The following is a 15,472-nucleotide window of genomic DNA, read 5'->3' as shown; positions in this document are numbered from 1 at the left end:
CTTACATGATAGACACTCAATAGTTTTACTAGTGAACTGTGAATTTAGATTTTGGACACACAAATCATACGTTTTTGTGCCTTCACTGATTGGTACAGTGTTATGTAACTGCGATTGATATTTCTACCACAAGCAGAGGATTGCATTGTGAGATGTTTAGCAAAAAGTAGTGCCCATGCTATGGACTCTGCGTTGTTCGTCTTACTATATTAGAGGATTTTTTGAGGACACTATACAGAGCATATAATGGACTTTACTCATATACTATTTTAGACACAGTTGAAGTTTGTTTTGTTTTTTAAGTTTCGAGCGGAGGAATGATGATGGTGCTGTTTACTCTTTCAAGTGATTCTTATTCCATTCTTTTATGAAGATTTGTTTTCTGGTAATTTATTGCCCCAAAACATATTCCTTATTATGCAGTAAAACATAAATAACATTATGTCTCTTGAACATGGATAACTCACAGACCTCTGGGAAATGGTCACTAATAAGTGTTTGTTTAATTTATGTTTTTGTATGCCTTCCACCTTTAGTATTTCACCAAACTACGAGCATACATTTATCTCACATAATTTTACCATGATACACTATGTATGAAAAAGTCAGACACTGAATGCTAATACACTAAATGCAATGCAATGCTGCAAGTACTTGCCTTACTGTAGATGACAACAATATAACAGTGACTATAAACTCAAATGTACAAACACCCAGTGGGTTTTGACACCTAGTTTAACCATTTAATGGAAACTTATGACCTTGTTGCACTCACAAACATGGGGCACAAGCTATTCTATTTAAACCTCAAACTGTCTTGTTTCATTACTCAAGTTATACTGGATGAAGTGGGAATGTGTTTCTCTTGAAGGCAACAGTTATTGCAGCATTTCATGTTACCAATTAACTCTAGTGGGAAAAAATCAGCAACACCGCTTTCTTTCTTTCTTTCTTTTTGTATTTTCTTTTTCTGTGAAGGTATATCCAGCAGTATGAATTTCGATGAAGAAGAGGATGATGAAGATGAAATTAGCTCCAGTTCTTCACAGCTCAACAGCAACACGAGACCAGGCTCTGCCACTAGCAAGAAGTCATGCAAGGTAAAGTAGATTTCACAGCACACACTTCCCTCTGCACGAGAGATGTGTCTTTATTCTGCCTATGAAACCGGTGCCTGAATGACATGCAGGGAAAAAAAGATTACATTTTGGTGCTGGGCTGGACTCTGTTTAACACTCTTTCATTTTTAAATTTCTCAGGGCTTTTGCGGTTTCTGGCCTGCCATTATTTACTCACCACAGAGTCATTTTTCTGTGTATGTTACAGTGCAGATAAAACGGTGGGATGGTGGTGGAACGATATTCTCATACAGACACCTTACTGTATGTGTCTCTAGCAGTTTGAAAGGGAAAAACTGTTATTTGGCTGGAGGCGGTGAGCCTTGCATGAAGGCCGAGGTGGGCCAGTGTAAGCATTAATGTGCAATTTATGTCAAGTATTTTGAAAATATGTGCTGTTAGCTGTTATTTTACATACTTCTGATCACTTGAAGTCAGGCAGCTCTGGATCTGCTTGATCTAATGTTTGAGGTTACTCACAGGAAATGTTGGTTTTGTTTTTCTCCACTTCAGGTGTGACAATGGATGACTGAGGTCAGATTACAATGTAACCCTCTTTAAAATGATAGTTTTGGTCTTTTCAAGTTGGGTTGTTTGAGGTACTTATACATAGTCAGTGTTTTTCCTACATGGACAGTGGTCAGCAGGCCCCCAGATTGGAGAAGCAGACAGGAGTACCAGCACAGCATCAAAGCTATGTACTGCTGTGGACAGGGACATCAGCTAAACGTACTTTAGCCACCTAAAAGAAAGAATTACCAGTTTAAGTGTATGCTATATTTGGAATATTTTCACTGGTTCACCTTGCTGTGAACGGCCTATGTTTCCGATGGGGAACTGAAGCCGGTACCTATGCTATTGCCAGAGCTCCCAGACTCCACTGAAAAAACCCTGACATTTTTACACCGACCACCGTCTACTGTAAGTAATACACTGACTATGGATAAGAACCTCATACAACCCCACTTCAAAAGACCCAAACTATCCCTTTAAAACACATCCTCTTTGCAGCCTGTACACTTTGTTCAGAGTGAAACCCCAGCTGGAATTACTCACGATAACCATCGTTTTCTCTTTGCTCCTCATTCCACTCTAATCTCTCGCTTCAGTCAACTTCTGTCTACACCGGGTCCTTATTTTAGACACAGTGTGCTCATTCTCAGTCCCAGTGGACGATTTGATCTTCAGACTCATTACTCTGTTCTAATGAAAGTCAACTCGCATCTCACCATCTCACAAGGGGATTGCCCTGTGTGGGCTGTTTTCACCTACAGGAGGTGGCCTCAGCACCCACTCCACCAGTCAACGAACCTGCCATCGATGTAGATGACCTTGAAGAGTTTTCTCTGCGTCCTGCCCCTCAGGGGGTCAGAGTGAAATGCAGAATCACCAGAGACAAGAAGGGCATGGACAGAGGCATGTATCCCACCTACTACCTTCACCTGGAGAGAGAGGACGGCAAGAAGGTGAGAAGGGTCAGGCAGCAGAAACTGTAAACATCAACAGAATTGACGTATTATGAAACATTATGAAAACTCTACAAGTTCAAATATTTTGAATAATCTGATTATAATGCATTATAAAATAAGTATGATGTATTACAACTATGGAAATTATAATGCTCTGTGGTCCTTGCAAAACAAATGTCAGTAAGTGAGTATGATTATAAGCCGATATAAAATGCTTTATAATGTATAATGTTGTTATAAAGCATTATGAACATTTATGAGTTCCACAGTACTATAAGCAGATTATAATGCCTTATAAGTATATTTATAAGGCATTATAGACATGGGTGTCATAGAAAGCGCTACTGAGATTGTTTTGTAGTTTCAAGCTCTGTGCACCAAAATAATAATTTATTTGAATTCATTCATTTAAGATTTACTCATTTGGTTTCCTGCCTGGCTTGTCACAGGTGTTCCTGTTAGCTGGCAGGAAAAGGAAAAAGAGTAAAACATCAAATTATCTCATCTCCATCGATCCAACTGATCTGTCTCGAGGCGGAGAGAGCTTCATCGGTAAACTGAGGTAAGTCCTCAGTGGCTTTGCTGCATGAAACGTTTTGGCAGCAGACACCAGGAATTATATACACATAGAAAGTGTTGTGTATGATTCTTTTACTGTCACTACTTTTTTGAGTTTTCTTTATAAATGTCTAATTCCAAAGCATTTTTTAAACATCAATCTATTTAATCTAACCAGAAACATTTCCATATGTGAATTATTGAAATACACTTAGAGTCTATACCCATTCCTCCATTCATAAATTATTATTTAGACCTGTGACAAAAAAACCTGCATGGGTAACATCTAAAGGTAATGTTCACAAAACTCATACTCTCCCTACTAAGGGGTGAATGATGAACACATCATCTGCTAATTTATGAATAGTTAACAAGTAGTTCTTGAATAGCATCTTTGTATTAATAATTATCATAAGAAATTAATGTTCTGTACTGTTTTAGCCTCTTTAATGAAAATGTATAATTTAGAAAAACATATTTGTTATATTGTTGTGTTAAGCCTCTGTGATTCACCTCTCATTAACTTGTTATTTTATGCCTTCCTCCTAAACATTAGCTGTAAGTTCTTTTAATGTTTACGGCCACATTAAGAGGTGTGAAGTGAGTAGAGACATAATCTTTAGAGGCAGCTTCAAGGCTCCTTTAGTGGCTCTATGGAAACTCCTGAGGGTTTAATCAAACAGGGCTCTGTGCAGCCTGTAATCTTTAGAGCAGGCCTGACCATTGGTCGATGCTTTGTTCAAACCCAATCACATTCCTGCTTGAATGATGGCGATCTAAATTAAAATAAATGGTGACCTTTCATCTAATGGTCCTCAAGAGTAGGGGGCTGGCCTAAATGAGGAATGGACCATAAGACCTATGTAGTCAGCTGTTTGATGCTGTGGCTAACCCACCTTACCTACGATGGACACATCCAACACTACAGTCAACTTCTGGGCTGTGTTGTGTGTTTGTAAGACTATGTATTTGAATGTCAGAGGATGACAGCTACAGTGGCGGAGTTCACATAGTCACTGCCTTAATATGACTATAACTGAGAAACACAAATAGAGCAAAATAAGATGAAGAATTATTTGATATTGGACAAAAATACTTAATAACCCATTGTGTTGATATTTGATTTGCCCAGCGGATCACATATGAGTGGTCATTCTGGTTTTGAGAGCATTGATAATTATTATTAATTAATATCTCTAGTATTAGTCTTATAACATATGAACGAGTTGGGAAATGATGTGTTCAGAAGGTCATGATGTGAGAATAAGTTTTAGGAAGATTGCTTACTGTGCAGTATAGAACATGACCAGTAAATATTGTTACATAGCACTGTGGGAAATCATCAAGTGTAAAGTCAGAAATGATTTACAGTGGTTCAAAACATAAATGACAGCGTCTGTGCATAAAGCATCTGGATGCTATCATATTTCATAGAATTAGGAAGCACCATTTCATATAGATGCTGTTAATGCAACATTTATGGTACATAAAGTAGCAGAGCTATCTGCAGTGTTTCCCCCACTAGAGGCAGGTAGAAATCTTAAGTTAGGGAATTAAGGTAACAGGATCAGAAAAACATTTAGACACACAAATGTAATCTCACAACACGGGTATGCTTTCTTGTTTCCTTTGTAAATGAATCATGAATGATCTGTTTTTAGCTTCATCTAGCGTAGGGAGTCACTTAAAGGCAAAGCACTGGCCACTAGCCTCCCTCTGTGGTTTGGTGACCCACTGCCAGGATCTGGATCTGACTCCTCCTCTCCTGCTGGGAAGCCAGGCCATCGATTCCTGCTGAGCCCCGATCCCACAAGAACAATTTACATTAGAGCACAACAACTCTATTACTGTTCCACAATCAGGGTGACTTGAGGCAGGGTATTTAAAATGGCTGCTGTTGTTATTATACATTTTAAATTGTCACTAAAAGGAAACGTTTTGTAGTTGTTGCTGTCGAGATGTGCAGCTACATCTCCAGACCCCCTCAGTCTGTTATGTTTTCTATGCAGGTCTAACCTAATGGGAACTAAGTTCACTGTATACGACAGCGGCCTGAACCCCATGAAGAGCACAACCAGCCTTGAAGCTAGCAACCTGCGTCAAGAGCTGGCAGCCATTTGCTATGTGAGTTGGTCAAAATGCTCCTGAACACACAAGCTGTACTTAGTTTTTCATACATTTCAAGAGATATGTTGAGCAATGAGTTGACAATAAGACAATAATTCACTGTGATCACATATTATACAGAGATAAAATACTAAATTAGGGCTGACATGGTTTGAAGTAATGTCATTTTTCTAATAACACACTTAACATGGAATGATTTAAATGTGCAATGTACAGGATCAGAGCATTAATATAGCAGAAAACAAATGTTATCTATCTAAAGATCTAAAGATAGTCGAGAAATGTCTACCTCAGCAGAGAATGAAATCTATCTCCCTGTGTGTGTGTGTGTGTGTGTGTGTGTGTGTGTGTGTGTGTGTGTGTGGGTGTTTGCGTTGTTATCTGAGCTTCTCCGTTCTTGCTGGCCGTGCATGCTTTTAGTGCAAATGTTAGTGCATGTTAGTGCATGTTAGCGCTGCTCGGCACTGCTCTCATATGGCAGTTACAGCTGATAACGCTGTTGATTCTCCCTCAGGTAAACATTGTTAGCTCTCTCGGCACTGTTGCTGTAGTTTGCACAGTTAGCTCTGTTAGCACCGTTAGAAATGTTTTTTATTTCTGTATATTGCACTTTTGATATCAGACATCTAAAGGAACCAACAGAGGGCCTACTGTTTGTGTAACTTTATCTGCCTTAAAAATTTGAAAAAGGTTAACATGTCCGGTGGCCTTTGAATTGCACAGCAGCATTTAGACGTCTAACGCAGATAATACGATTAAAGCATTCATACAACAAGCTGAGGAGTCAGGGCATTGCCATAATCAGGTTGAAATCAAGTTATCATCTATGCATGTATAAATGGCCTTAACCTTCATTGCAGACAGAGATAACATACAGTCCATAATAACATAACATTTGCTTAATAATGATGTAACTAAATTATGTAGTTTGTCATCTTTTCAATCTAGGAAACCAATGTTTTAGGATTCAAAGGACCGCGCAAAATGAGTGTCATCATTCCTGGAATGAACATGGACCATGAGAGAGTGTCTATTCGCCCACGAAATGTATGTTTCACCCCTAATTTCTTAATAGCTTTATCTGTGCAGACCAATTCAACCTCTTCTAATACTTATATAATTGATCTGGGCTTCATGTCAGAAACTATACTACTCTGTCCTTCACTACAGGACCATGAGTCACTACTGGCCAGGTGGCAGAACAAGAACACAGAGAGTGTGATTGAACTTCACAACAAGACGCCTGTGTGGAACGATGACACACAATCCTATGTGCTCAACTTCCACGGCAGAGTCACTCAGGCCTCCGTCAAGAATTTCCAAATCATTCACGACAATGACCGTGAGTTCTATTCCTCTAAACCGTTAGAGGTTTAAAATTAACTACAATTACCAGAGTACATTTGACATGTTATAGTCATGTTGTCATGATTTAGAACAGCACTCCCTCTGTAAAATGTCCTTTTTGTTTTTTTCCCTTTCCTTATCAAAGGGTGGACCAATAACAAGAAGTGTAGCTAGTGAGAGAAAGTAATGGAGAAATAAATGTGTTTCCTGGTTCTTCTCCTCTGCAGCTGACTACATTGTGATGCAGTTTGGCCGTGTGGCAGAGGATGTCTTCACCATGGACTATAACTACCCAATGTGTGCCCTGCAAGCCTTTGCCATTGCACTCTCCAGCTTTGACAGCAAGTTAGCCTGTGAATAGATCCCAGCCTGATGTTCAGTGGAGAACTGGTCCATCTGTCCTCTCAACAAGGGCTGTTAATGTATCCTTGGGGCTGGTTTGACTTCTCCAAATCACACGAGACCTTGGAAGTCCTGCATATCCCAAAATGCTTTATGGGACTCAAGTTTTGTGTGTACGGGTGTGTGTGGGGCTGGGGTGGGGGGGGGGGGGCCTCGGGATGGTCTTGGTCAGTGGAGGAAAACAAGCACAAAGAGAAATCCACTTTCAAAATTCAATTAATTTGTTTTGATAACTATAGTAATTTTGTACTGTAATGGCATAATTAAAACAAACACTGTTCCTTTATGTAGTAGTCAGAGAAATTTAACATTTCTTTATCTGTAAATTATAACTAACAATTACACATCTGTATGTTTTAAAAGTTGACTGGATTTTATGTAATCTGTTACACAAAAATGTCCCAATCTATCTCAAGCATGAATACTGCTTATATAGTCACTGAATTTAAAAATAACATGCACGTCACTATATATTTATTTTGTTATTTATGTATTTATTACATGTCAATTTTTTTTCCTTCTGTTATCATTCGCAACAAATTCAGCAGTATTGGCTCCATGGAGCCGCAAGCACATAAGTTAGCATCACAAGGAGGAATATCTCGTTTCCACACAAAAACGACTGGACGTGAACAGGGCAAAGATATGTAACAGTGTGCTGTGTACCATATCAAATATTGTGTCACAGTGTAATTTATGTGAATGTATAGGACGATGGTGCACTTTACGTTGAAGTCTTTAGTGGATGAGATAGAGCTGTACATACTTTATTGTGCCTTTGAAGACTAATTCCAGTGTTACAGTAGGCTTCGGCCACACAATGAGCTGAGCTTGAATTGGTCTTTGCTATTCTTGCTGCCTCACATGCATTAGAGGTAATTCTCTGTAGCTATATTGAATTCAGTTGTCTAATGCAGAGTTCATTTAGACTGATTAGATAGCCGGAGATGCAAAACCTCTAGAAAATAAAAATCCAAAGTGCACATCATTGGATAACATTTTAGTGATGTCCAGATATATTTAAATTACATTTAGGGCTTAGAACCCATTGCACTAAAGAGGCAAATCATTATTTACTTTGTACTGTAAATCCGGCAACAGATATAACATCCAAGGCACTCAGGCTTAAGGTTGTGCTCATATCTTCTGATGTCTCCTACCTGAAAAAAAAAAAGGAAACCGAACACAGATTGACTTACTGCAATCAAACACGCAGTAACATTGTAAATCTGTCACAGCTTCAACAATTGCATATTTCATCTTTTGCTCTTTACATCTTTGATTCATTTTATGCTCCACTGAGCTGGAGTTTGGTACATTCCTCATCTGACTGGCAGTACATTTCTGTATCACATGGTTTATTGCTGTTCACATTTTTACTCAAAATATTCTTCTTCTGGCTCCTTATGCGACACTATTCTTTCTCAAATATATGATAGTATTTTGTATTTTATGGCCATTAAAAAAATGCTAAATGAAGGCAAAGAACAATCTCTGATACCGCTATCGTTACTGTGGTTTATGAGGAAATCTTTATCAAATGTGCTATTCTTGTACTCAACTGTGTTCTAACTATTTTAAATTTCTATTTTAAAATTGTTGATACCTTTGCTGTAAAGTTTGCTTTTCATACATCCAGGAACCAAAGGTTCTTTCACTTTCTGTTATTAGTGCTCTCGTTGTAATGTACAATAAATGGTGTACAATTTACTGTGGTTGTATAGACACAGTCCTTTGATCATGGAAAAAAATAAAACTTCAGTGAGTCAAAACATGTTCATGAATTTGATGCAGTCTTTGACCTTTGCTCTTCTTTCAAAACAAGGTAACAATGAACATACCATCTCTTATCACCAATAAAGTCCAGTCCCAGAAAATTGATATCACTCACCTTGTTCCTTGCTACGATATACTTGTGGTTCCTCACTGGGCCAGTTAATGTAACTTTACAACAAGGTGAACAACCTTACCTACTAGCTAATACTTTACAGTCCATTCTTTTAGTTTCTGCTTTGCATTTGTTGTATGATCAGAGAGTGAAATTTGGGGCTGCTGCTTGATCTTACCGCTACATCCACTCATCAATATCTCTATGAGATTCAGCTTCAGCCCCAGTCACCCTCTGTATGTCTATCCTTGATCATCTACAACTGCGTAGATGACACATAAAACACTGCTCATGTTGAAAAATAGCTGTCAAAAATGTCTCAGAAAAATAGATGTCAAGGTTTTGTAACCCTAAATATTTAAACTAAATGGTGACATAAACAATTGGATATGTCGTTCAAAATCATTTTAGAATGAAAATGTTCCTTACAAATGTCAGAAAAAAATAATAACAGTAGCCCTTTCATGTAGCTGACATTTTGACTTTGGCTTTGATTGTCGAGGTAAGCTAACAAATCAAGGTGAGACAACGAGCACAATGCCGGGGCTCTGGGAATGGAACACCTTATTAATGGATTGCAGCCATTGTTTTTGTTAGAAGTCACATCTGTGTAAGACGTTTCAAAATGTCCACAGTGAGAAAGGTCTATTGTCCAAATGGACGTGTTTGATGTTAACTTATTGTAAGTCGCTTTGGATAAAAGCGTCTGCTAAATGACTGTAATGTAATGTAATGTAACTGAGCACAGTGAGGCTGTTGAGAATGATGTCTGCTACAGTTACTGATGAGGGACAAATGTTGAACCATTTGTCCATTAACTTTCACATAAAGAAACACAGCAAACTGAAAACTAAAGCTCTGCCTTTTTTGCTCTATGGTGATTGTAACAATCATTCAACATCATCTTCTAATTATACAGAACGATTGAGGATCTGTGTTCTGTTATAATGTCATTACTTTTGTCGGACGAGACAAGTGAAATATTTTCAGTAATATTGAAACACTCTGTTGCCTTTACGAAGCACATCAACAACTCAATGTGAACAGCAGCTATGACTTAATGTTGGCAGGACACTTTAATTCAAAGTTGTGCTGCTAAATTCTAACACTCTGTATATTGACACATTTTACTGCTATTTACAACTGCTAACAGATTGCAAACCACAGCCTCCACCTGCCCATACTACCATTGTGTGCACCGTGGAGGGTTTTTATTACTATGATGATCTTCATGGGGGTTATTTGTGATGCTCCCTGGATGTTATTTATAAGGTGGCTTTTTATTCTAAGCTGCTACGCCGCATTACTGCAACAGGCAGCATCCCCAAGAGAAGAACCATATTGGACCAGCAGGTGGAGGCAGATGTTGCATGACAGAGTAGTCAAAGTAGTCATAAACTACTACATTGCTAATTTAGCAAAGCCTTAATTCTCTGTTGCTGATGTGAGCACCCATGGCTTCTGTAAAATACATTAACCCATTTTCTGATAAAAAAAAAAGCAACAATAAGGTAGCAAAACTAATCTGGGGTGTTGATCAATAAGGCAAGTGTTGTGTTGGTCTATAACACTACTTCATTTTGAAACTGTAAAGCCTTTCTTGATGAAAAAATAAGAGCAAATGAGCAGTCACCAACTTTATGATAATATTCAGCTCTTTTAAAGGTTCTGCTCATCCACGCAGGTGTTTTAAATTAATCTGACTGATTGAAGTTGGGCTGTGCCACGAAATCAACCAATAAGAATGATGAAGTAAAAGTTAACAGGTCCAACTAGAGAGAGGGAGGGAGATGACAATCAATCAAGCCCATTTTGTTGACACCAAAGACAGGTGACTTTGGGCAAATGCGTGAAAACACCTGTGTGGGTGGACCAGGGGGGTGCAGGGCCTGAAAGAACAGCCTGTAGATAAAAATAACAAATATTAGAAGCTCTGACCATATTGGTGTGAACAGAGACTATTATTTGTATAAAAGTATCACTTCAGAGCAGCATTGCACGTCTCTATTTAGCTCTTGCTCTATATTTTACACACATGAGGGATCAGTGATAAACAAAGTACAATTTGAGGAACATGGAGTTCACTGTAACTTGGTAAGTAAGTACAGCACAGTAATCGGAAAAGTCCTTTACGTCTCCCTCCTGTTCCGCATCCTCAGCCCACTCGCCCCAACGTCTTTGGGCACATCTGCATGGGTAGGACCGTCATCCTCCACAGGCTCCGACAGGAACAGATACTCTTCTTTATCCTCCTCTGCTTCCTCTTCCGGGTTGGGACAACCCTCGCAGCTGAACTGCAGGCTCTCTGCCTCCATCACTGGATCGTCTTCATCCGCTTCCTCCTCCTCTTCCACCTCTGTCTCCTCATCATCTTCCTCCACCTCATCTTCCTTCTCCTCCTCCTCCTCTTCCTCCTCTTCACAAGTACCCTCTTTCGGGTAGTGGAACACATCGTTGTGGTCACTAAAGCTAATTTGCTTCTTTCCTCCATTGAGACACTGTAGCGCTTTGCTCACCTCCAAACCAAGTCTCTCCTGCTTCCTGTCTGCAACAGGCTGGGATGAAGGAAGACTGAGCAACTGCATTTTCTCTGCTTTCTCTTCCTCCTCCTCTTCCTCCTCCTCATCCTCCTCCTCCATCTCTTCCTCTATCTCTTCCTCCTCCTCTATCTCTTCCTCCACTTCCTCTACTTCTTCTTCCTTATCCTGATCTTCCTCCACCCCTTCCTCTACCTCTTCCTCTACCTCTTCATCTACCTCTTCCACTATGGATAGTTTCCTTGCCGTAAGCTCTTCCTCCTCTTGCTCCATCCTCTCTGCCAGGGCCTCGGGGGTGGGCTGGTGGGGGGGTCCCTCCAGTGTAAAGATGTCAAATCCTCGTCTTTTACAGGGCTCATCATACTCTGGGTAAGTCTCCTCTGGGTAGCCTGCATTGACGTACGAAAGGATCATTTGATATACAGTATGAGATTTTGGTAACATAAAACGGCTTCTTATAATTGAAAATATGTTTGATTTCCCTGGAGACAAAAACGATTGAATCAGTAAAAAGATGTGAGAAGCTTTGAGATTCAGATTTAGACTTGTACCTTCCCAGTCGACACAGTAGGGGACCTCCTCAGCCTCCATCTCAGGGGAGTCCGCCTCCAACCGGCCCTCTTGGATCAGCAGTGTTATCTGTCGAAGTTGCTTGAGTAATTTCTCCTCCTTCTTTGATGTAGAAGTTTTACTCTTCCTCCTTCTGCCACTAGAGAACAGCGCAGATAATGAAGCGGAGTCATGCAAGAAGGCAAAGCTATGGTACATCAATCTATGCCGGTTCAGTAAATGGTTCTTTGTCTGTAATATTCCTCTGACAGTCAATTGCTGCATATAGCTGCAACGCATACTTTCTCTTGATTTCCTGATTCCTACTGAGTGCGATGAGGCACAGATGAAAGATGTTTTCAATTTTGATTAATAAGCATCACTTAGAGGTTCAGTTTTTATTTGCTTCCTGAAAAGAGTTATTAGCTTATCCAGAAGTTCCAACAATCTAGCAACGAGATCATTTCCTATTTTCTACATTGATTCAATTTCTAATGTATGCTATTATATGACCTAAGGATTTTTAAAAAGAGTAGTAGCTGTAGCTGTTAAGTACAATATGCCAGTGGCCTTTCCACCTTTGAATAATTCCCCCTTTAATCTTTAGCCCTTTCATTTCCATGCTGGGTCTGTACTGATTTATCCCAGTATGAGTGATTTTGTTCGGGTTCTTCTGTGCTATGGGCAGTGAAATGTTGGATGCTGAGAGAAAAATAAGTCTTACCTCGCAGAACCTTTACTCTTTCCAGAGACAATTCTCTCCATCATCCTTTCTGTTTGCAGAAGCCTTTCCTGAAGCCTGACAAGCTCGTGTTCGGGTGCTACAAGTTTTACAGGAGAAAAAATACAATGCATTTTTACATAAATGTGCAAATTATATTTAAGTCTGTCACATGCACAGATGCATGCTAATATTTATTGTATAGGCAAAAGTGCCATTCACACACCAAATTCCCTTTACAAATGTATTTTGCTACTGCACTTTTGGTTGTGATAATTCTTTGACTGAAGAGCTGTATGCCACTAATTAAAAAACACAAATGTTAACATATTGTCAATAAACAGTTAAAATGACATAGAAACTTTTGCAGCAATAATATCAATCAATCAATAAATCAGTGAAGGTACTTACTAATCTCACTCTCCATGTTTTCTTTGGTTACTGTAGTGTGGTTTTCTGATTCAGTAGTCTTCCCCTTACATGTCAGCTGTGGACACATACATATTTAGCATAATAGAGCATAACAATAATCATTAATATATATATTGTCACAGATATCACCATTGTATTTCTCATCAGGCTGTATTTATATGGCATACTAGTGCAGTGTATTATAGTGTGGTGTAAGGCTGCATGATTAACACTTTATATTCATATACGGTAGTGAATATTGTGTTTTGTACCTATACAACCTGCCTACCAAGCAGGTCAGTCATAGTAACTATACCTTATAGATTATATAGAGGATGTAAAGAAGTATCCCGAAGCCATATATGGGTATCGCTTGAGCCATCAGATTGTACTTTTTGCCTCGTCCGACGCCTTTCACTTTGGCCATGACTTCCGCACTGTGTGCCATGGAGTATGAAGGGTCCACACCCCACCGTTCTGGGTCCTTTGGCAATGACAGATGGTGCATCACAGGAGGGTAGAACCCAGGTCCAACTGGAGGAGACAATAATAGATCAATCTATCAATAATTAGAGCGAATGTTTCCTGCGAACGTCTCACAGCAATCTCTTAGTCAACCAAAGGAACACGTAGTTTCTCAGAGATTAACCTTACAAATAGTAAGAGTAGCTAGGCCTATATACATCCTTGACTGTTAAGGAATTACATTATTTTTGTTGCCAGCACTGCAAGTTCCCCAACATTATTTATTTTCCCATTTAGTCTAATTAAATATTTACTGCTATCAGGTCAGTGTTAGGGAACAATGTGTTTTGATAACACAATCAGTGTATTGAGAATTTAGTTGGACTAAGCAATTCCTCGGACAATTGTAAATTATAATATTATCATACATATAAATAATATCTTTGGTCATGAATTATTTATTTGTTTTGTGGTAATTGTTTAAACAGTGCTGGAGTACTTTGTATTGTTGGTCGTTGAACAGCACTATAGCTTTCGTTGATTGTTGGTAATTTATCTTTCTATTTATTCTATTTCAATTTTCTAAAATTGAGTCTGAAGCACTGCTTGATTTGTGTTTGGCAGCCAGCATGTTGAATATGCTTAATTAAGTTATTTCTAGCCTGTGTTTGTAAAAAATAAAATGTAAACTGTAATCTTCTCTCTTTAAAAAAAAGGAAATAAAATCTTCTCATAAGGAACAGGTGCCAGTATGTGTGAGTGTGAGTCAGTGTGAGGACATGAGGCGTAAAATTATCAAATAAAAATAATAACATAATAAATACATACAACCCTGCAATAATTTCTGTTTTACAGTACTGTGATTTATATGGGCTATTTAAAATGTAGTGTAGACATGAATAAGATATGAATAGATAGGCCTAAACATATTTGAACATGTGCAAGGTAGATGTATAAATACTGTGCTTTTTTAAAAAAAATTCCACAATACATTCCATACACATATGCTTCAATACATGTTTTTTCTGTTCTCTTCTTATCAATTCTGTAACATTATGACGAACATATGCACACTATGATGGGGCCTTGGGCCTCACATACTCTGTATAGTCTGTAAAGTAACAGCTGGCAACAACAACAACAGCAGCAGCAATAACAAAAAAAAACATTGGAGATGGAGCAGGATGGAGATGGACGGATGGATGAATGATGATCTGATAAACCCTTCTTACCCTCAGGCCGACCCATCTCCTTTTTCCCTCTGGGTAAAAGCATTCTGGGCAGGAAGAGAGAAAGACAGAGAACAGAGCATGATATAAGAGTAACCTTCTGGCAAGTTGTTACAGACATTTTGTCTCACAAAATGACAGCCATGCCACTTGAACAGTAAAGCTAGTATGCACAGATGTCACCTCTCATCTGGTGACGTTGCTGCCCAGATTAGACCAGATTAGACCAGCTGCCTTCAAGTGCTGTTCGAAATATTGAATACAAATCCCCAAAGAGGCAATCAACTGGCCTAGTGCATATTATTATTATTATTATTATTATTGTTGTTATTATTATTATGATTATTATAACTTTTATTATATCAAATTTCATGTTTGGATGAATGTTACAGTGAACATATAGTTGTTGTTTTCAAAGTTATGATTGTATACAAATTTGGAGCACATGTTAACATACAGACTTGGCTGAATCAGGGGGAATTTTACCGATTTGGAGGCGCCACGAGATTAAGAATCTTTCAAATTTTTTTTTCCATGATCCAGGTTGTATTGCTGCAACAAGCCGAAGCTGAAAATAATGAGCAGGAAGACATATCTGGTTTTAGGTAAGGCCTGTTATGGGTGGTTTAATAAGATTTGTTCGTTAGGCCG

General features: G+C 38.7%; 2 protein-coding genes across 4 annotated transcripts in view; one reads left to right on the top strand and one right to left on the bottom strand.

Annotated features, from left to right (window-relative positions):
- tub (TUB bipartite transcription factor) overlaps window positions 1-8,795 on the top strand; it is a 41,906-nt gene extending 33,111 nt beyond the window's left edge. For all 3 annotated transcript variants that reach the window (XM_031846257.1, XM_031846256.1, XM_031846258.1), the window contains exons 6-12: window positions 979-1,100; window positions 2,393-2,584; window positions 3,037-3,149; window positions 5,155-5,269; window positions 6,221-6,319; window positions 6,443-6,614; window positions 6,847-8,795. In XM_031846257.1, the coding sequence (XP_031702117.1) occupies window positions 979-1,100; window positions 2,393-2,584; window positions 3,037-3,149; window positions 5,155-5,269; window positions 6,221-6,319; window positions 6,443-6,614; window positions 6,847-6,980 (947 nt within the window). In that variant the 3' untranslated portion in view covers window positions 6,981-8,795. The remainder of the gene's footprint in view (window positions 1-978; window positions 1,101-2,392; window positions 2,585-3,036; window positions 3,150-5,154; window positions 5,270-6,220; window positions 6,320-6,442; window positions 6,615-6,846) is intronic.
- Window positions 8,796-11,038: 2,243 nt separating this feature from the next.
- On the bottom strand, window positions 11,039-14,942 carry ric3a (RIC3 acetylcholine receptor chaperone a). Its single transcript, XM_031846365.1, has 7 exons — window positions 14,825-14,942; window positions 13,444-13,661; window positions 13,128-13,203; window positions 12,720-12,816; window positions 11,998-12,155; window positions 11,570-11,835; window positions 11,039-11,464 (listed from the first exon to the last, which is right to left on the bottom strand). Exons 1-7 carry the CDS (start codon window positions 14,940-14,942, stop codon window positions 11,039-11,041), a joined length of 1,359 nt encoding a protein of 452 aa, XP_031702225.1.
- Between the last annotated feature and the right edge of the window lie 530 nt (window positions 14,943-15,472).

The sequence above is a fragment of the Anarrhichthys ocellatus genome, unplaced genomic scaffold (assembly GCF_004355925.1).
Source record: "Anarrhichthys ocellatus isolate YVR2014 unplaced genomic scaffold, GSC_Weel_1.0 scaffold6, whole genome shotgun sequence".
Classification (NCBI taxonomy): domain Eukaryota; kingdom Metazoa; phylum Chordata; class Actinopteri; order Perciformes; family Anarhichadidae; genus Anarrhichthys; species Anarrhichthys ocellatus.
The sequence above is the reverse complement of the archived record's forward strand: the minus strand, read 5'-3'. Positions and strand labels throughout refer to the sequence as shown.

Excerpts from the sequence above, each read along its gene's own strand:
- ric3a (XM_031846365.1), bottom strand. The coding sequence starts at position 14,942 with ATGTCTGTAACAACTTGCCAGAAGGTTACTCTTATATCATGCTCTGTT. Across the intron at positions 13,662-14,824 it reads GGAGATGGGTCGGCCTGAGG|TTGGACCTGGGTTCTACCCT; the intron begins GTAAGAAGGGTT and ends TGTCTCCTCCAG. Across the intron at positions 11,836-11,997 it reads CTACTGTGTCGACTGGGAAG|GCTACCCAGAGGAGACTTAC; the intron begins GTACAAGTCTAA and ends ACGTCAATGCAG.